Source organism: Leuciscus leuciscus (genome assembly GCF_965113295.1).
Source record: "Leuciscus leuciscus genome assembly, chromosome: 20".
Taxonomy (NCBI): Eukaryota; Metazoa; Chordata; class Actinopteri; order Cypriniformes; family Leuciscidae; genus Leuciscus; species Leuciscus leuciscus.
In genome coordinates, this window is record NC_138744.1 from 2,015,046 (window position 1) to 2,036,679 (window position 21,634).

At 37.9% G+C, this 21,634-nt stretch overlaps 1 protein-coding gene across 4 annotated transcripts in view; it reads left to right on the forward strand.

The window, feature by feature from the left end:
• Positions 1-21,634, forward strand: part of kif13a (kinesin family member 13A) — an 89,514-nt gene that overhangs the window by 9,609 nt on the left and 58,271 nt on the right. For all 4 annotated transcript variants that reach the window (XM_082150600.1, XM_082150603.1, XM_082150602.1 and 1 more), the window contains exon 3: positions 16,920-16,932. In XM_082150600.1, coding sequence (XP_082006726.1) covers positions 16,920-16,932 — 13 coding nt within the window. The remainder of the gene's footprint in view (positions 1-16,919; positions 16,933-21,634) is intronic.

Sequence of the window (21,634 nt, forward strand, 5' to 3'; positions counted from 1 at the left end):
GACTGTTGCAGACACATTTTTCTGGATCATGAAAGAATCTCAGCTGCTTTAATACTGAAACTGTTCCCGCAGCAGCAGCAAGTTTGGCCATCGAGTATAATTAATGAAGCGCCGCATCACTGCAACACGCATCACCCATCGAGCCGCATCACTGCAACACGCATCACCCATCGAGCCGCATCACTGCAACACGCATCACCCATCGAGCCGCACTGCACCACGCATCACCCATCGAGCCGCATCACTGCAACACGCATCACCCATCGAGCCGCATCACTGCAACACGCATCACCCATCGAGCCGCATCACTGCAACACGCATCACCCATCGAGCCGCATCACTGCAACACGCATCACTGCAACACGCATCACCCATCGAGCCGCATCACTGCAACACGCATCACCCATCGAGCCGCATCACTGCAACACGCATCACCCATCGAGCCGCATCACTGCAACACGCATCACCCATCGAGCCGCATCACTGCAACACGCATCACCCATCGAGCCGCATCACTGCAACACGCATCACCCATCGAGCCGCATCACTGCAACACGCATCACCCATCACCCATCACCCATCACTGCAACACGCATCACCCATCGAGCCGCATCACTGCAACGCATCACTGCAACACGCATCACCCATCGAGCCGCATCACTGCAACACGCATCACCCATCGAGCCGCATCACTGCAACACGCATCACCCATCGAGCCGCATCACTGCAACGCATCACTGCAACATGCATCACCCATCGAGCCGCATCACTGCAACACGCATCACTGCAACACGCATCACCCATCGAGCCGCATCACTGCAACACGCATCACCCATCGAGCCGCATCACTGCAACACGCATCACCCATCACCCATCACCCATCACTGCAACACGCATCACCCATCGAGCCGCATCACTGCAACGCATCACTGCAACATGCATCACCCATCGAGCCGCATCACTGCAACACGCATCACCCATCGAGCCGCATCACTGCAACACGCATCACCCATCGAGCCGCATCACTGCAACGCATCACTGCAACATGCATCACCCATCGAGCCGCATCACTGCAACACGCATCACTGCAACACGCATCACCCATCGAGCCGCATCACTGCAACACGCATCACCCATCGAGCCGCATCACTGCAACACGCATCACCCATCGAGCCGCATCACTGCAACACGCCACAGCTTTAATTCAGTGCACTTTCTTTCACATCGCTGTTCTCACTTCTTATATGTTGTTCATTTTAGTAAATCAGTTTCTATTCCTGTTCTATCGGTTGCATTTAATTTTGTTTAATTCACCCTCAATTTTGTGCCAAAAGGTTTTATTTAGAAAAAAAAATTATTTCAAGAAATGTTTTATTAACGGTGTAAAATTCTGTGCCGAAGATTTTTTTTTTTAAACGAAGAAAACATAAATTTCTAGAAAAAAACATTAATGACAACATTTTTTGTGCCGAAGATTTTTTTAATGAAGAAAACATTAATTTCTAGAAAAAACATTGACACCATTTTTTGTGCCGAAGATTGTTTTGAGAAAACTTAAATTTCTAGAAAAACATTAATGACATAATTATTTTGTGCCAATTCTGCCAAATATTTGTAATAAGAAAACACTTTCTAGAAAACATTATTAATGACAAAAAAAATCTATAATTAAAAAATGTCAAATTAATAAAGACTAAAACTATCGATGTATTGTGGGTTTTAGTGTCCAATCGGTATCGGACGATATATGATCATTTTTAATGTTATTGTTATCGGCCCGATAAGAAAATTTGGCCGATATATTAAAGCCGACAAATAATGGATTATTTCCTTCAGCTGAGACTCTTCAGACTTTTCAACATGAGGGTTTTGAATTGCATGAAATATGATTGTAATCACTTCAAAAAATGAAAATAGAGTTTAGTGCAACATGTGCAGTGCAACTCTGTTGTATAGGCTCCATAAAATCATAATGAGATCATTATAATTGTGTGTTGGGACATGGCTTTTAATAGTGAGACTTTTGTTTTTGTAATCAGGCTCTTAAAATGTATATATAAATTTGGAATTATAGCCAATATATCGGTATCTGCCAAAAATGTTCCTTTTTTTTTTTGTTATCAGCTTGTTTTGCCTTAACTGAAGCATAACATTTAGCTTGATGAACTTCAGTTTCAAAGTTAAATGAATTGTAAGATGACTGATGATCATTGTTGAACGGAGCGAGGTCAGAGTGACGATTTCAGTCCAAAAACACATTTAAACATCGACACGTTTCCCAGATTACAGGCTGATGCTGACAGACATGTGTAATGCTTCCGCTGAGTTCAGCAGCAGATTCTCCCAGCCGGCCGTCAGAGAGGACCGCTCAGGAAGGAGTGGTCACTGCAGTAAATGTGTCAGTGTTGAATGCTTTTGGGAGGGAACTGAACCACATTTAACATCTTTATGAACTTGATGAGTTCCTGCTGATGTAGTGCGTTGATGTTGCTGCTTTCATCTATGTGGGAGTTTGTAGAGAGGTTTGCTATCCTTCAGTCTTGGGGTTAAGGTTTATTCTCACTGTTTAGGCAACATTTTTAAAGAAATACTAGCCTGGGAAAACCCAGACAACTTCCGGAAAATTTAGATTTGCTCTGCAAGTAGTCTGGCAAAGAGCCCATTCAAGCCCATTTCTAATCCGTCGAAATCGCGGCACCAATCAGAAACGTGGAGGCGGGCTTTACATGATGACGATCGCTCTGATTGGTTTTAGGTCTATCCAATTGCGCCCAGAGGCATTTGAGCGACGTCCGTTGGTGAAGCGCAAATGCATTATTATATTCAAATTGCAAACACATGAGGACAGTCTCCATGAAAGACCCACTGGCAGATGAACGTGCTGCTACATTTCTCTCCGAAAGGGTTTTAACTGTGACTAGATGATTGACAGGGCAGTTTACGTGACAGGACGCACGCGACAGATCCGTCCGATAAAGATGACGAAGTAGTATGTCCCAAAGCTTGCCTACTTTTTTGCTACACATTCAAAAGTAAATACCTTTTCTTCACAAAAAGAGTACATACTTTTATGGCGTAGTGTAACTTAGGGACGCAGCATATGGCTTTACACGATGACGATCGCTCTGATTGGTTTAGGTCTATCCAATTGCGCCCAGAGGCATTTGAGCGACGTCCGTTGGTGACGCCCCTTTGGAAATGAGTTATTAATGAAGCTTTGCCAGACCATAACTCAGTTACTACTGAGAATGGTCTGGTTTTAACCAGGCTAAAGAAATACCATCTTTTAGTCAAATTCTAAGGCTTTATTTGTTAACCTATTTAATCAGCAATTCGATTGAAATCAGCTGACTGAATTAAGCCCTATTCACACGGGATCAGTATTATCTGGGGACCTCGTGTGATTTAGAAATTACCCCCCCCCACATCTGAATTTCGTGTGGCGCATTCGCACGGGATCAGCGAAGTCTGTGATTTACTCGAATTTACTGACTTATCTCCCGGATATGATGTCAATTGGCTATTGCTTGGAAAAGTCAAGGGGGGTAATCCATCAGCCGGAAACTGAAGCTTCCCCGGGCGCCGCCATTGATTAGCAGACCATCACCTGCTGTTAGCATGCCATTGACTCCCATTCATTTTGGCGTCACTTTGACAGCGAATAACTTTACATCTGAGGCGTTTAAAGACTCCATTTGTCCATTATTTGTCCACACGAAAATGTATAAAAGGCTCCATTACCTTGTATCTTCCGTTATGGCCCCGTAGAAGCAGTTTCTGTAAAAATAGGCTAACGATTGCGTCATAACCACGCGACTCTCTGTCGCACAGTAGAGAGATTACCGTATGGACAGGAGGAGAAGCTCGAGGGCAATCAGGGGACGTGGAGGCAAAATGACAAAGTAATTAATCAGAATACTTAGCAAAAGTTTCTCCTGCTCCAGCTCATGGACACCACCTACTCACACTCTCCGTCTCTGCAAGTTTCGGAAGGGAATGATTCAGATTTCTCTTGGCACAGCTAGTAGAAGACAGACGGGTTGCTCACGTCACATCTACGTCGTCAAGCTCAGTGTGAGTCTGCGCAGTACGCTCGACCCCCAGGAAGTGAGAGCTTCTAATTGACTTCACTTTTCTCCGTTGAAGTCTATGGGGTCACTGTGTCCATTTCTTTTACTGTCTATGGGAAAAGTCTTGTCGTTATTATAGATCTAGCTGTATGAGATATCATAAACAGAAGAATGTTCCTCACCGCATGCTGCTATACATGTCATCCATCTCCAGCTAATCATGGTTTTCAGCTTTCTCCGATTCACACAGGATTAAGATCACATCCAACCTCCGCAACTACTACAAATTATTATACCATGGTCTGGGTGAATACTGGATTCTGATTGGCTGCAGGGTGTCCATTATAAAGTGCTAGAGGACACCTAGTAAAGGAGTTCTGGTGAAACTGACTGTTTACCGTTCGAAATGAATAAATAAATGCGCTGGCTACATCAGCTGTGAGTAACCATAGCAACAGGCAGTAAACTGAAGGCTTCTACGAGCTGAGCGGACTATAAATATCTCCGGTTGCTAAATAAACCGTCAGGCGTAACCAGGAAAACAAAGTTATTGTTTGTAAAAACTTTAGATTTCGATTGCAAAACTAATTAAAATATAAACTAATGTTTTAAAAATGTGTTATTTGGCAAGTGACCATGGTATAAGCATTGTGTCAGGTATTAATGGACTCCGCTGCGCGTCGGACGGTTCACGCCTCGCCGTCGTCCATTAATACCTGACAATGGACACCTCGTCGTGCATTAACCCTTACATAGAGGTCACCAGGTAATACTTAGGGCTTTAGAGCCCATTTACACTGTAAAAAAAAAAAATTTCAGAGGATGTGTAACCACAATTTAAATTACTTTTTTTTTTTTTTATAAGTTGAAGTAATTTAATTAAAAATTTTTGGTTAAGTTATTTTATGTGGTTTTTTTTTAAGGGAAAGATCTGCAAGGGTTGACGTTTAGATTTTTTTTTAAGTAGTTAGAACAACTTAATTTTTTTGTTTATGCTACTAATAATTAAGTTCCTCTAACTCTAAGTGTAGTTTGTTGAACAAAATTTCATTAAAAGTTGTCATAACATTATTATTATTTTATATCATTGCAGTCAGCATGTTGTCTCACAAGGTGCGTATGTAGAGAGTAGGCACAGCAGCTCTAGGTTCTGTAACAGTCACAGTAGTGCTTAAGTGAGAGCTTCATCATCTATTAGGAACTTTGACTCACTAGGCAAGTGATTCTTATGTTTTTTTAACTGTTGATGTGTTGATCTGTTGCTCAGTGACCAACAAGAGTCTGGAACCGTCGTTCCAGTACCAGAGACGCCCTCATTATGTTTCATGTTTTTGGGGGGTTATTAAAACATCAGTTCTTCCACTTCCCCATCTGACTCCATCTCTAACTCAGTTAAAGCATGACGATTTGGAGGACCTGGCATTGATTCCTCCAGCAGGTTTCTTCTTGGACTGCATTATTTGGTGAACAATACTAATCAGTAAATGTTTAAACGGCTTTCTAACTCACTAAATGGAGCATACTCTTATACTCTGTGTATATATTGAACAGACACCACTGTGGGTTAGACATGAGCTTGACGTGTTGGGTGGGATGCGTAGCTTTTGTTTGAGCTGTGAGACTGATTGCTCTATGGGAAGGGCAAGTTGCTTCCTTCCTGATGTGGCTTGTCATGTCCTCCCTGGACTTTGCACTATTATGTTCTGATGGTTAAAAATGGAGTGTGAAATGTGCGATTTCCTAATGGTTTCCACACCAGCATTGCTTTGGTTTGCATGAAGTCTCTCACTAAACAACCAGTAATTAATCTCTGAAATCTAGTGCTGGAGAGAAACATAATTGTGATGTTACAACATTTATACTTTTTTTTGTGTTTTTTTTTGGGTCTGTTTCCAAAGTGTCAAAAGTTCTGCCAATCGTGACTGGAAACATTGTAGCAAGAGACTCTTTCGGGACATTCCAAATGTTTGAATTCCTGCAGTGACACTTGATTTCCTGCAGGTTCAGCATCTGCTGCGAGTCTAAAGCAGATTCATTATTCTGTCTTTGTGAGTGTTTGGTTGCACAAGTGATTGAGTCTGGGACAGGAATTGGGAGGTATTTAAAAATTCTGGTTTTGATTGTGAACAAGTCAGTAACTAAACTACACTTCTCAAGCTCCCACACCTACATGCATTGCACCCACATAAAAACCTGAGAAAAAAATTTGTAAGTAATACAATACTACAGCTTCTTAAAGGGATATTTCACCTCTGGAAAGATGAATGTGTATTTAAATTGGGTCATTTATGTAGAAGAAATGTGAAATTATTTTTGAATTTGGAGCTTTCTAGACTGAGAAAAGCCAGAAAATGTATTTTTGGCTTATGTGGATGAAAGACAACAACTCCCAGAATGCAGTTGTTTCGCTGCCCTAGGAGGCCACTCCCAAGCCATGCCTACCGGTAAGAGAGTGCAGTTTAAAACAACAAGGCTAGGCTACTAGTGAGACTTTCGAGATTTCGAGATCGCCCAAAATGTCCGGGATTCGGCTTTTGCGTTCTACAGTCGCCATTCCTCATGTTTACTGTGGCGAGCAGGACGAGGCTGAGGGCCGCGGGAGAACGGCGAGCAGGACGAGGCTGAGGGCCGCGGGAGAACGGCGAGCAGGACGAGGCTGAAGGCTTCGGGAGAACGGCGCGAGGCCGGTGGCGTCATTACTGAGACGCACCGATCTCGTATCTCTCACGGAGGAGCGGGAATTTTCTTAGCAATGTTAAAACGCACATCAACTGATCACTTGTTTAGCGTTCATGTAAACACTACATTCAGATTCACCGATCGGAATGAATTCAGTTAGATTGAAACACAAGGTGTGCATGTAAACAATGAATGGCGACTGCAGAAACCAAAAGCCGAATCTCTGACATTTTGGACGATCTCGACGGCCGGACGTGTCCGGGAAAAAGAGGATGGAAACTCCTACTACTCAGCTTTCTCCTACTACTCCGCTTTCTCCTACTACTCAGCTGCTTTCTCCTACTACTCAGCTTTCTCCTACTACTCAGCTTTCTCCTACTACTCAGCTTTCTCCTACTACTCAGCTTTCTCCTACTACTCCGCTTTCTCCTACTACTCCGCTTTCTCCTACTACTCAGCTTTCTCCTACTACTCCGCTTTCTCCTACTACTCCGCTTTCTCCTACTACTCAGCTTTCTCCTACTACTCAGCTTTCTCCTACTACTCCGCTTTCTCCTTCTACTCAGCTTTCTCCTACTACTCCGCTTTCTCCTACTACTCTGCTTTCTCCTACTACTCCGCTTTCTCCTACTACTCCGCTTTCTCCTACTACTCCGCTTTCTCCTACTACTCTGCTTTCTCCTTCTACTCCGCTTTCTCCTACTACTCCGCTTTCTCCTACTACTCAGCTTTCTCCTACTACTCCGCTTTCTCCTACTACTCTGCTTTCTCCTACTACTCCGCTTTCTCCTACTACTCAGCTTTCTCCTACTACTCCGCTTTCTCCTTCTACTCAGCTTTCTCCTACTACTCTGCTTTCTCCTACTACTCTGCTTTCTCCTACTACTCCGCTTTCTCCTACTACTCCGCTTTCTCCGCAGAACAAGAGCCTGCTAGCTTAGCTTCCAAAGAAAGACGGCTGATACTATGTGTACATTCTGTGAGTGAGATCCCTCCTCCTATGGGCGGGTTGAAGACATGCGGGACAGCTCCTCCTACTGGCTGGAGTCTCTCGCCTCTGGCCAAAAAATCCTCAGATGACGCAAAATGACGATTTTTGCGTCATCGGAGGATTTTTTCCAGACAAAAAATACATAAATGTCTCGTCTCAGGGGGATATGAGGGAGGGAAGCACGGTAATTCGAAAATACTACAGGTTTTCTACTAATACAAAGCTTAATGCTAAATCCTGAAGTATCCCTTTAACCTTAACAGGCTTCTTCATACTGTCATCGTGAACAGGGTAGCACTTTATTTTACAGTCCTGTACCCCATTTACTTACAATAACTGGCTAATAACTAGTTACTAACCCTAAACCTAACCGTAACCCATGATGTTACCTTATATTACCCAGTTCGTTCTTAGTACATAAATGCACATACTGTAAAATAAAGTGTAACCGAGCAAGAACTGATAAGAATGTAAAGTCGCTTTGGATGAAAGCGTCTGCCAAATGCATAAATGTAAATGCATATACTGACCCACTTCCCTTAATCCAGCTCCTGATGGTTTGATGGTAAAATAATAGTACTCAAACCGCTGCATGTTGCTTTCACTTGGTAATAGTTTTGTCGCCCTCGCCTGAGCGATACCTTTCAACATGAGATCCCGTTGAAGCTTCGTAAGCTCTGTGGCCAGTGGCTCTTGTGATAGCAATGCAACCAAGATGATATCAGGAAAATCTCACAACAACAGCTGAGAGTTAAAATCAGAGTCACTTCAGGTGAAGACAGGTGTGTAGTGTTTCACATGAGCGTGATGTTTACAGCCACATAGACAATTATAAACGGTAGTGCACATTTATGCAGTTAGGGTATTTTCATCTTTTTTTAAAACTCTTTTTCTTTGAAATGTGTCACTTTGGTTTTCAGTAGCGCTGCATATAAATGTATACAGTACAGGCCAAGAGTTTGGACACATTACTATTTTTAATGTTTTTGAAAGAAGTTTCTTCTGCTCATCAAGCCTGCATTTATTTGATCAAAAATACAGAAAAAAATGTAATATTGTGATATATTATTACAAGTTAAAATAATTGGTTTTCAATTTATTATACTTTAAATTATCATTTATTTCTGTGATGTAAAGCTGAATTTTCAGGATCATTACTCCAGTCTATCACATGATCCTTTAGAAATCATTCTAATATGATGATTCATTATCAAAGTTGGAAACAGTTCTGCTGACTAATATTTTTTCATAACCTGTGATACTTTTTTAGGATACTTTGATGAATAAAAAGTAAAAAAAAAAAAAAAGAAGCAAATGTTTTAAAAATAGAAATCTTCTGTAACAGCAATATACACTACTGGTCAGTCATTTGGGGTCAGTCATTTTTTTTCTTTCTTTTTTTAAAATAAATCAATATTTTTATTCAGCAAGGATGTGTTAAATTGATAAAAAGTGATAGTAAAGAAGATTTATATTATTAGAAAATATGTGTTTATTTTGAATAAATGCAGTTCTTTTTAACCTTTTATTCATCAAATATATTAGGCAGCAGAACTGTGTCCAACACTCATAATAAATCAGAATATTAGAATGATTTCTAAAGGATCATGTGATAGACTGGAGTAATGATCCTGAAAATTCAGCTTTGCATCACAGAAATAAATGATAATTTAAAGTATAATAAATTGAAAACCAATTATTTTAAATTGTAATAATATATCACAATATTAAAAAAAAAATCTGTATTTTTGATCAAATAAATGCAGGCTTGATGAGCAGAAGAAACTTCTTTCAAAAACATTAAAAATAGTAATGTGACCAAACTTTTGGCCTGTACTGTATGAACATTCAAATTCTACATACACAAGTGATATTATATATATGTTTTTTGCATGGATGTTGTTCAGTATGTATGTATACCACATACAGTTCCTCATAGCATGATATTTTCAACAGTACTGGGATGAAGAAGGAGCTCCAGTGTTCGGGATCTGCTCAGCATCAGGGATGATCATATGTGGCATTTCTGTGTCAGTGTGCACATGCTTAAGGCACATGTTAGGACGAATGCTACGATTACATGCGTTTCCCTGTTACAGCTCAGTAGGGAACATGTAGCGGGAGCACACCGAATCTGTGCTCTAGTGCACGCAGAATTTAAATGCCCATGATCATTGATCAAGTTGTGTATTTTTGCTTTATCTACATACTCTCAGCTCATACATTTGAATCCTTTCTGGACATTTTCCCACAAAATCAAGTCTGTAGAATCACCTGGTCCTTCAAGTTAGCAATGTTTTCCCTACACAGACTGTTAAAGGGGTCATGAACTGGCTTTTTAAAAAATGTTATATTGTTGTCTGAGGTCAATTTTTGACGTTTGCTTGGTTTTTACATTTAAAAACATCAAAATGAATCAGTAATAGGCTGTTTTCTACCCTGTTTTTGAGACTAGCTCCTGAAACGCTTGGTTTTTATGGGCGTGCCGCACTGAAGACTTGGAAGTAAACGCCCACTGCTATGATTGGATAACAGTTTTGCATATTATAATGAGTTTCATTTAATGCACGAATCGGTGGGTGGGGCTAAACAGGCAGTGTTGAAGTAGGCGTTGCTCTTCTGTGGAGGCGGGGTTTGATGCCCTTTGACCTCATAGATCCACACTTTGAAAAACCTGTCGTTCGCTGTGCCTGGTGTCAATAAAAGCTTTTATTGGACTAACAAGGAAGTTTTCAGTTCTGAAACTTACAGGATATTCTTATAGTATGATGACCTCTTATATGACAAAAGCTCAAGGAAAATTTTATTTCTCAGTTCATCACCCCTTTAAACTATTTTAAACTCTACACTCACCGTTACATTTTGTTCTGATGTTTCTGACAAACATTCTGTATTTCAAACTATAAACACACGTGTAAAAACATGTGCACATGCATTTTGCTTATTGCTGAATATAATGATAATGCAACAGGGGAATTGCACTTTGTTGGTCCTGGTCTGGTAATGCCAAATGCCTGATGTTCAATGAAATTAAAATAATCTAATTGTGCACTGCCATTAAACATGCATTTAAAAAAAAAATAAATATATTAAGTGACAATACTTTTTTCTTTTTTTTTAAAGTACATTAAAAGTAACTTTTTAAATGTATATGCATGCAATCAGTGACAGAAAGTATGTTTTAACATAGTTCTGTAATTTCAGCGAAGCAGAATCATGAATATTTAAATTTTTCTTTTAGGACCAAGTTCATTTATACTAATTGTAGTATTTTTATGAACCGTACTTTCTGTTTATCAAATGCCTTAGAAGTAATAATTAAAATAAGCTTATTTATTTTGCATTTGTTTAAAGTAATCATGAGAGTATCGCATAGTGAGATCAGTATTGTGTATCGTATCGTCGGTTGCATCTCTATTCTTTTGTTTATTAGTGTATATTATTTTGCAGAGCATGAATCTTCGGGTTGGACTGAGTTTGATGAAGTGAGATGGAGAGTTTGATGAAGTGAGATAGAGAGATATGGTTCGGTTGTGGTCCGAGCTCCTCTGGTTCTGTCCGCTCTGATTAGCGGCTGGACGTAACACTAGTTAGTGGCCCATATTCAGGCTCTGGACGTCTGTCATGCACTCTAATGAGGGGCTGGAGGCACAATGGCTCTGCTTGTAAAAAACAGATCAGCAGTGGCACAGAAAGTGCAAACTCATATTCAAACTGGATGTGTTCTTCTGCCACGAAGCATTAGTAAGCAAAAATGTTGCTTTATTGATGTAATGTTGTTGTGTTTGTGATGTTATCTTAATTATGACTTCTGTTGTTGTTGCGGTTCTTTATGGTTTACACTAAGATATTATTGTTTTTTTTGTATTTTATTTAAATTTAGATTGTATTATATATAGGTGATGCATAATGTGTCTGTTTTTATCAACATAAAGACATTACGTTATAATTTAAGTGTTTATTATAGGTATTTTAACCAGTCACTACCCTAGTGAAAAATAAATATACTGAAATATATTTGATAAGTACAATAAGTACACTAAAAATACATATTACATACTTAATATAAATACCTTGATATTGTACTTTTGGTTTACTAAATTGGTATACTTAAAGTCTGCTAAATTGGACTTTAGTTATCCGGAAATAGTGCTAAGTATATTTGGTTTTGCTAAAATGGAACTATTGTAAGTAAACTTCAGGTACACTTTAAATATCTTGCATTTAAAGACTGATATTATACAGAGATCATACTATCCTTACTAATAGTGATATTAAACACATTTTAGGCTTAATATTCAAACGATATGTCAGTAAATATGTAAATGGATTTGTAGTATACTTAGTATGAAATAAATATACAATTTTGGTATTGTTTTTTTTTACACTAGGGTCTGTGTGTGTGTGTGTGTGTGTGTGTGTATATGTGTGTGTATATATATATATATATATATATACACACACACATATAAACACACATATACACACACACACACACACACACACACACACACACACACACACGTGTATATACACAAACATGAATAAAATGAAAATATGAATATATATGTAGTGTGTATATATATATACTCTGTATACACACACACATACACACTTACATATATATACACACACAAATATGAATTTATATATTATAAATACACATATGAATAAACTATATTATAGTATTTATCTAAATGTGTATAAATAATATTTCTAAATGTATAATATATACGTTATATATGAATAAAACTAACTGACATAATATATATTCATATTTATATAGTATATACACACACACACACAGTACGATTTGCATTACTAACTTTTGAAAATCATAAACTCTGGCAATGCTGGTATTTTGATGTTTGTGTAGTGCCGTGTCACAGTGCAACACTAGTACGTGTCAGTCGACAGGCTTCAGTGCGGCGAGCGCTGGATTACTAGAGAAGGTTCGGCATTAGTCCATCTGAGATCCAGTCCAGGTCTTTCCTGAGTCCAGTGAGCAGGTGATGGTCATCCGGCTGAGCGAGCGCTGGCGCGGGCAGTGCCCGGGGCTGAAGGACGGCTGGGAGTGTAATGACACACAGCTCCGGTATGTTCATCAGCACAGAGGAGTGTGTATGCCACACCAATCCTGCTGAGGCTGATGGTACATACTTGAGCTCTTATCAGCTCGTGCAATAAAACATTATCTGAGAGGTATTTTCCAGAGTCCTCACGTAACATCCACAAACATTCGGTGATACTGAACGGTATTTTTAGCTCCACCGGCACAGTAAAGAGTCTGTAAGATGTACTTCTGTTCATTTAAGTTTATACACGTAACATTTATCACTCTTTCACTGTGAAAAAAGAAGAATTTTACGGTAAATAAAAACCTGGCTGCTGTGGTTGCCAGAACTTTACCGTATTAAACCGTACAGAAGCAACATGTTGAGTTTTACGGACTGAAAAACCAAAGTACTAAAATCTGTTTTTTACCTTTATAATATACTGATGAATACCTTAAAAACACAGATGGTAAAGAGAAAGTCACATAAATCAAAGTTCATCACAAGTAGCTTTTCCTATTAATTGTGTATTTAGTATTGTCATACACACAAATACAAAACACCATTATGGAAACACACATGACACTAAAATAATGCTATAAACACTCAATTAAAAACATAAGATGTAACATAAAACCCTATGTACACAATTCATAACTCGTACCATTAACCAATTAACAGGATTTTACTAATTTACCTAGCCTGGGAAAACCCAGACAACTTCCGGCAAATTTAGATTTGCTCTGCAAGTCTGGCAAAGAGCCCATTCAAGCCCATTTCTAATCCGTCGAAATCGAGGCACCAATCAGAAACGTTGAGGCGGGCTTTACACGATGACGATCGCTCTGATTGGTTTTAGATCTATCCAATTGCGCCCAGAGGCATTTGAGCGACGTCCGTTGGTGACGCCCCTTTGGAAATGAGTTATTAATGAAGCTTTGCCAGACCATAACTCAGTTACTACTGAGAATGGTCTGGTTTTAACCAGGCTATAATTTACCATTAAAATTATGATCTTTTTTTTTTACTGTGTGCATTGGCTCAGGCTTCACTTTTCTCAATATTTAAAGGGATGGTTCGGAGTAAAATCAACCTGGGGTCCTTTGTAAAAGTCCTGTCAGGAAGCGATGCATAAGGACGTAGTGTAACGACAAATTATAATTTTTTCCGAAGTGTTAACTTAGTGTTAACTAATAATTGTTGCAAACTGGTACTACCAACAAAATATTAATGCATTCCTGGGCGTCGTTACACTCCATTATGCATCGCTTTCTGCAGGACTTTTACGTGCTTTTCCCAAATCACGGAAGTGACGTCGACGTCCGGGTTAGCGGTAGCATTAGCCATCAGGCAAGTGTTATTTAACTAAACTCCTGATGTACTTACAAACTTTCCAATGCCTATTTTTATGAGTACAGAACCTATTAGTACTCCTGTAGAAGTTTGGTACCATTCTGGGCATTATTAGTGCGGTAATTTACGGGATACATCCTTGGATCCGTTAGCGCCTGCACTAAACCATCCGGCTGATAGGTAAGGGTTAATGCACGACGAGGTGTCCATTGTCAGGTATTAATGGACGACGGCGAGGCGTGAACCGTCCGACGCGCAGCGGAGGTCCATTAATACCTGACACAATGGACACCTCGAAGGGCATTAACCCGCTTATACCATGGTCACTTGCCAAATTACACATTTTTAAAACATTAGTTTATATTTTAATTAGTTTTGCAATCGAAATCTAAAGTTTTTACAAACAATAACTTGGTTTCCCTGGTTACGCCTGACGGTTTATTTAGCAACCGGAGATATTTATAGTCCACTCAGCTCGTAGAAGCCTTCAGTTTACTGCCTGTTGCTATGGTTACTCACAGCTGATGTAGCCAGCGCATTTATTTATTCATTTCGAACGGTAAACAGTCAGTTTCACCAGAACTCCTTTACTAGGTGTCCTCTAGCACTTTATAATGGACACCCTGCAGCCAATCAGAATCCAGTATTCACCCAGACCATGGTACAACAATAAGCTCTAACTTTAATAATGTTCGACCGAGGGAAAAAAGGCTCGAGGTCATGGTGCAAAGGACCCCTAGGTTGATTTTACTCCGAACCATCCCTTTAAGCTCTTCTTTAGGGTTTTATTTTTAGAAATCAAATCGAGTGTGTATGGGAAAGTCATTTGAGAGGTTTATTTTAATTTTTTTAGTTGTACTAAAGGAGCTTGGGAAAACATCTGTGGTGAACAGAGGAGTATTTTAGTCTCTTGTGCTGGTAATACTAGAGATCTGTTCCAAAAGCTAGTGAATGCTTGCGTAGACTCATAGATGCGCTTTCTTTTTTCCAAATTCTAATGCGTTACTGCATGAATCCTCGTCTGGAGACGGCAATTCCATAATGCATTGCAATGATCATCTTACTAGGTTTTGGAGATTGTGATTTCATTCACTTCCACTCTTTTTTTGGGAAAGGTGGTTCCTGCATGCAAGACAGTCGCATGCATTTTTTCCCTGTTGTCGTTGCGTTTAAGAGAGAGAGAGAGAGAGAGAGAGAGAGAGAGAGAGAGAGAGAGAGAGAGAGAGAGAGAGAGAGAGAGAGAGAGAGGTTTTGTGAGACGTAACCCATACCTGACCTGAGCTGTAAAATCCACAAGCTTTACTGAAGTTTGCACAGCAGATCTACTGCGACATTCAGGCCTAAATCTCTGTGTATTATGAGTCCATTCACACGTTCATCAGTCAGGAAATGCCACCGAACAACTCAATAAATGCAAGGAGACGGTTAAGACCTCCATTAATCAAGTCATTAACGAGGTTTGAAGGGGAGAGAAATGACCTATAAATGAGGTCAGTGTCACAAAATGTGGAATGTGCTGGGAAAAGATGCCAGTTTTAATGGAGAATTTCTTTCTTTTTTTTTTTCTTTCTTTTTTGTTGTTGTCTTGAACAAAGAAATTAACTCTATAAAAAAAATAAGATACTTTTGGAAACTTGATGTACTCATTATTTTATGCATGCAGATTTTATGACTTCACATTAACTGAGTTACTACTTGGAATATTTGGACTTTACAAAAATTATTTATAATAATGCAGGAGCATTAAAAAGCACCCATCATGCATTGCCATTATATGATTGTTGGTGGTGTTTTTGTCACTGTTAGTATTTTAAGATGACGTATTTACGTTGTACTTACTCAAATAAGTACTCAGTAATCTTAATTAACTTCACGTACTTACTATAGAGTTATGGTTTGGTTTAGGGTTAGTTGCTTGTAATTATGCATAATTTACTGTTATTACTATAGTAAACGCATGTGGTAAAGTGTAACTACGTCAACTTTAAAGAAAGTGTTGCCGTTATTTGTTGTGTTGATGTAAGCTCATCTTCATTTCATGATGCTTGTTGCTTTTCACTGTTAGTGAGAAGTGTTGCAGTTTGTATGTGTCTATATTATACTAAATTATCAAACAAAAAAACATTTAATACTGTATTATCACATCTCATGTTCTCCAGAAGCAGAGATTCTCTGTTTTAAGAGTGTTAGAAAATCATTTGTGAATGAAATCATGACAAATAAAATGTGTTTTGGTTGGTAATTGATCATTTGCTGAAGGAGAAATGAACACATTCAAAAGTTTGGGCTGAAAGAAGCCTCTTCTGCTCACCAAGGCTGCGTTGTTTGGGATAAAAAAGAAAGTAAAATCAGTAATATTGTAAAATATTATTACAATTTTAAAAGAGACGTTTTCTGTGTGAATATATTGTAAAGTGTAATTTATTCCTGTGATCAAAGCTGAATTTTCAGCATCATTACTCCAGTTCAATGTTGATATTCCAGCATTTATTTGAAATATAAATCTTTTGTAACAATATAAATGTCTTTACTGTCACTTTTGATCAGTTTAATGCGTCCTTGATGAATACAAGAGTACATTTTGTTGAAAAAAAAACCCTTACTCCCTCCAAAATAGTTTCTGAAGAAGGTTTACTGGCTCAATTATTAAGACTAATTATGATAAATGCTGCCTTGTAAAATAACGCTGTTGATTGTGTGCTTTGTTCTTTATTTGTCTTTATGGAAACTGTTTCCGGTCCTGATGTGCCACTAACACCTCTTCACACTCAGAAAACAGCCAAAGGTAAGACAAAACCTTCCTTCTGTTTATCACACATCGTTATGTGCATATTCATATTTATACAATTTTCATATTACAGCAATTTGTTTGTGAATTACTTAAAATTCTGTTCCATTATGTCTCATCTGAATACTCATCCTATGGGTGTACTTGATTATCCATACATCTTTTCTTTTCTTTAAAAAAAAATCATGTTCAAATGTGAGTATCAAATATGATCCATCAGGCTTTGGAGGAAGATTTATTTGTTCATCTCAATCATCATTGTATTGCATTGCATTATATAACTACAGAGCTTTGATCATAAAACTAAGCATATCATTTAATATAATTTACTAAGACATATTATTGGCAGATATAGATTGATGACTGATATTTATATGCATTGCATGTAAGTAGTCTGTAATATAAATATATCATTGATTTACAAAATCAGAATTTCCTCTTTTTGGCCATATTAATATGAGCAACGGCACCAAATTGTATATTTTTGCTCAGTTTGGGCCTCTGAATAAACCTGAGGTGTTTTTCCATAATCTGAGTTTATCACACTATTTGAGCCACAAAAGCCTGATGTGTCAAACATGATCCTCAACCAAAAACACATATGCAAACTTACATTTTTTCAAAAATATTTTTGTTTAAAGGTTCAATAATTTTTCCCATTTCAAAAACAGAGGCTTTACATGGTTAACAACACGCTTTTCACATTAAAGTGTTTCCACATGCAGTCAAAGATGCATTTGAGCTGCTCCATCCTTCCGGTGGGTCATCAGACGGGGATAAGCGTCTGTGTGAATGTGTCAGGCCTCTAAGATCTCGTGAACAACCACAAAGAGCCACAATGTGTGAGGCAGCGAGGGACACACAGGGCCAGTGTACACACACAGTCAAAGCTGCATTGTTGGAGCTCGTCTCCCTCTCTCTCTCGCAGACGCAGCGCTGCCATTGTGCCGGCAGACCGACTGCAGTGCAGACTAATGCTGAGCAACACCATTCCAGCTTTTCCCTTTCTCAACCAGTGACCCAATCAGAAGCGTAGTGCCGATTACTGGACAGCGTTTCTCCGCTTACGCCAATGAACAGAGAGAGGAAATTACTCAAAATGCACTGTGCCGAATTCACTAACTGTTAAACCTGGCTCTGTCTAGAAAACTGTGCCATGCGTTATTGACATGAATTTGAATGCAAATTCTCCTCCTTTCTGTATAATATTATATAGACTTAATATATATAGATTATATATATATATATATATATATATATATATATATATATATATATATAAATATATATATATATATATATATATATATAATTTATTAAGACATATTATTGGCAGATATAGAGTGACGACTGATATGCATTTCATGTTAGTAGTCTGTAATATAAATATATCATTGATTTACAAAAACCTTTTTGTAAATATTAATATGAGCAACTGCACCAAATTGTATATTTTTGCTCAGTTTGGGCCTCCGAATAAACTTGAGGTGTTTTTTCCATAATCAAACTTTATCACACTATTTGAGCCATAAAAGCCTGATGTATCAAACATGATACTCAACCAAAAACACATATGCAAACTTAAAAAATATTTTTGTTTAAGGATTCAATAAACCGTCCCATTTCCAAAACAGAGATTTTTATATATCTGTATATAGATAGATAGATTGCACTTTAACACTGAAGCCACCGATATTAGACGTCTAACATTATTGTTTACTGGATAAGCAGAAATTATTATTGGCCTGAACTACTGAATTTTTTTTAATAATTTTTTTTAAAAGAAATTAATACTTTTATTCAGCAAGGATGCATTCAATTGATCAAAAGTGACAGTAAAGACAATTCTAATGTTACAAAATATTTCTATTTAAAAATAAATGCTGTTCTTTTGAACTCCCTATTCCTGAAAGAATCCTGAAAAAGAAAATGTAACAGTTTTCCACAAAAATATGAAGCAGCACAACAGTTTTCAACATTGATATTATAATAAATTTTTCTTGAGCATCAAATAATGATTTGTGAAGGATCACGTGACACTGAAGACTGGAGAAATGATGCTGCTTTGATCACAGGAATAAATTACGCTTTTAAAATATTTCACTATAGAAAACCCTTATTTTAAATTGTAATAATATTTCGCAATGTTTACTGTTATTACTGATCATATAAATGCAGCCTTGCTGAGACTTCTTTCAAAAACATTTAAAAATCGTACTGACACCAAACTTGAACGGTAGTGCATTACCTCCGACTGTGAAATATCAGCTGATTAATCGTATATAAACACGTACACTTCAATACATTTGAACACTCAGTTACAATACACTTGTATTCAAGATAGTCAGAATTAAATTCAGCCCTCTCTGAAAGCAATTCTGATTTTTTTTTAGATATTAAATTGAATTGAATGAATAAATAATTGCAGAACAATTTTTGAAAAAAGAAAAGTGCATCCGATCAGATAACTGGAGATATGTATTGTTATTTCCTCCTCTTCAGCCTGACGTTCAGTGTTCTTCACGTGTGTTTCCAGTGTTTTCACTCTCTGTTCTTAATCAGAGAACATTTGGGTCAGTGTGATTTTACAGATGAGAGAGTCTGTTTCCCAGTGATCTCCAGAGAGAGAGAGAGAAAACTCCCGCACTCATAAAACACGTCGCACTATATCACTGCAAAACACCAGAACCAGCTCGTCCTTAATCAACAGCGCTTTTCTTATTCTGGCAAAATATGGAAACAATGTGAATTTAAAAGTTAAGAAAGTCACTCTTAAAAATAAAGGAATTGGCATTTATGGTTTTTATTCCACAACAGGAATCTTAAGGTTCTTTTATTAATTTATTTAATTAGATTATTAAAATGTTCTTCACAAATGGTTATTTTAAGAACTGCTATTCCCAAAGTTCTTCTTATCGCTACAAAACAACCATTTTGCACCCTTTAAATCCTCTAAATACATTGGAGGATTTTGTTGAATTAGGAACAAGACTGTATAGACTTATAACACACATACAGTAATCTGGGCCTTAAAGGGGTCCTGCTATGCTTTTTAACATTTAACACTGTCTTTAGTGTGTAATGTTGCTGTTTGAGCATGAAAAAACACCTCGATTGTAGTCTTAAGTTTTCTTCCGGGAACAAACACGTCACAATATTCCTCATTTAAATAATTCCCACCCAAGGTATACGCAGAATAAAGGGGGCGGGGCCTGGTTGAGTTACTTTAGTATTGTGTTGAAACTGGTGGTTATGGTAAAAGGGGCGGGACATTTCCCAAACACGCTCGAATCGCTCAACCAATCACAACACACTGATCCAGCCGACCAATCAGAGCACATTGAGCTTTTCAGAAGGAGGGGCTTCATAGAGACAGGAACTAAACAGAGCGTTACTGACAGACTGGGAAGAGAGGAGCCGCAACAATGGAGGATTTGGGGAAAATAATGTGTTTTGAACATTCAAGCATGAAAAACTTTTCTAGTAGGGACCAAAAACAACATCAAGACTTTGAAAAATGTCATAATAGATCGCCTTTAATATCTTATACAACATTGATTTTCAGGGAAATTTATATTGTTTAGGAACCGTTAGATATTTTGTTGCAAAACTAGGGCGAAAATACTTTCTGCATTAACAATTCAGCATTGTTCAGGGTGTGAGATAAGGGAAACTCTTACTAGCAGGCTTGTATCCCTGCTCCCGTACGGATCCACAGGGCCGGTCGCTCTGGAAACATGTGTCACCAAAGCAGGAATTTATTCCACTGTCTCCAGATTTATGTATCTAATTAACTGTGTCTTCACGAAGACTGTTGCTGTACACAAGCACCGTAAGAATTTTTCTCAGGAGATGTTGCTCCTTTAGGAGACTTTTAAAAATATCTTTAATTTAAGTTTGCGCTGGTTTCTTGTAAAATGCCTTATGACAAATTAAAACAGACTACACTAAAAACAAACATTTGGTGTGTAGAGACAATTTTCACTCAGAAATTGCTAGTAAATTTCACAATTAATTACACATTATAAAGTAAAAGATTGAACTAAACATACCATTTTGAAGTAAAAAGACTGAAATAGTGTTTAAATGTGTATATATATCCAATAATCTTTATTTACAACTGTAAGAAAAGAATGAATGAGAAATGTTTGAGTTCATATAGAGATCTTGATCACAGACTTTGATCCAGACATCAGGAAGGAGATGTGTGAGATGAATAGGGACTTTTTCTCAGGAGACACATTTCCATTTAATCTGGTTCTGTCTTGGATAAACATGTATATTTATATTCATGCATTTTAGAGACGCTTTTATCCAAAGTGACTGCATTCAGGGTGTACACTTTATCAGTTAATGCATTCCCTGGGAATCGAACCCATCACCTTGGTGTTGCAAGTACAGTGATCGACTGTTTGAGCTACAGGAATGAATATAAAAGTCAATATGAAATCCATTTTGCAGCCTATTTTACTTCCATAATGTGATGTATTATGTAGTGAGTGAAACAGGATATTTAGTGATAAAGAGAGGATAGCACTTGATTATATCTACGGGGAATAGTAAGAGTCATGAAAAGTGGATGTTATGGAGCATAAAGTATATAGGTGAATTTGGATTTCATATTGACTTTTAAAATAACTTTTTTTATATACTTTTAATATAATTAATAATATTTTTTTCCCTTTTTTTTATCATACAA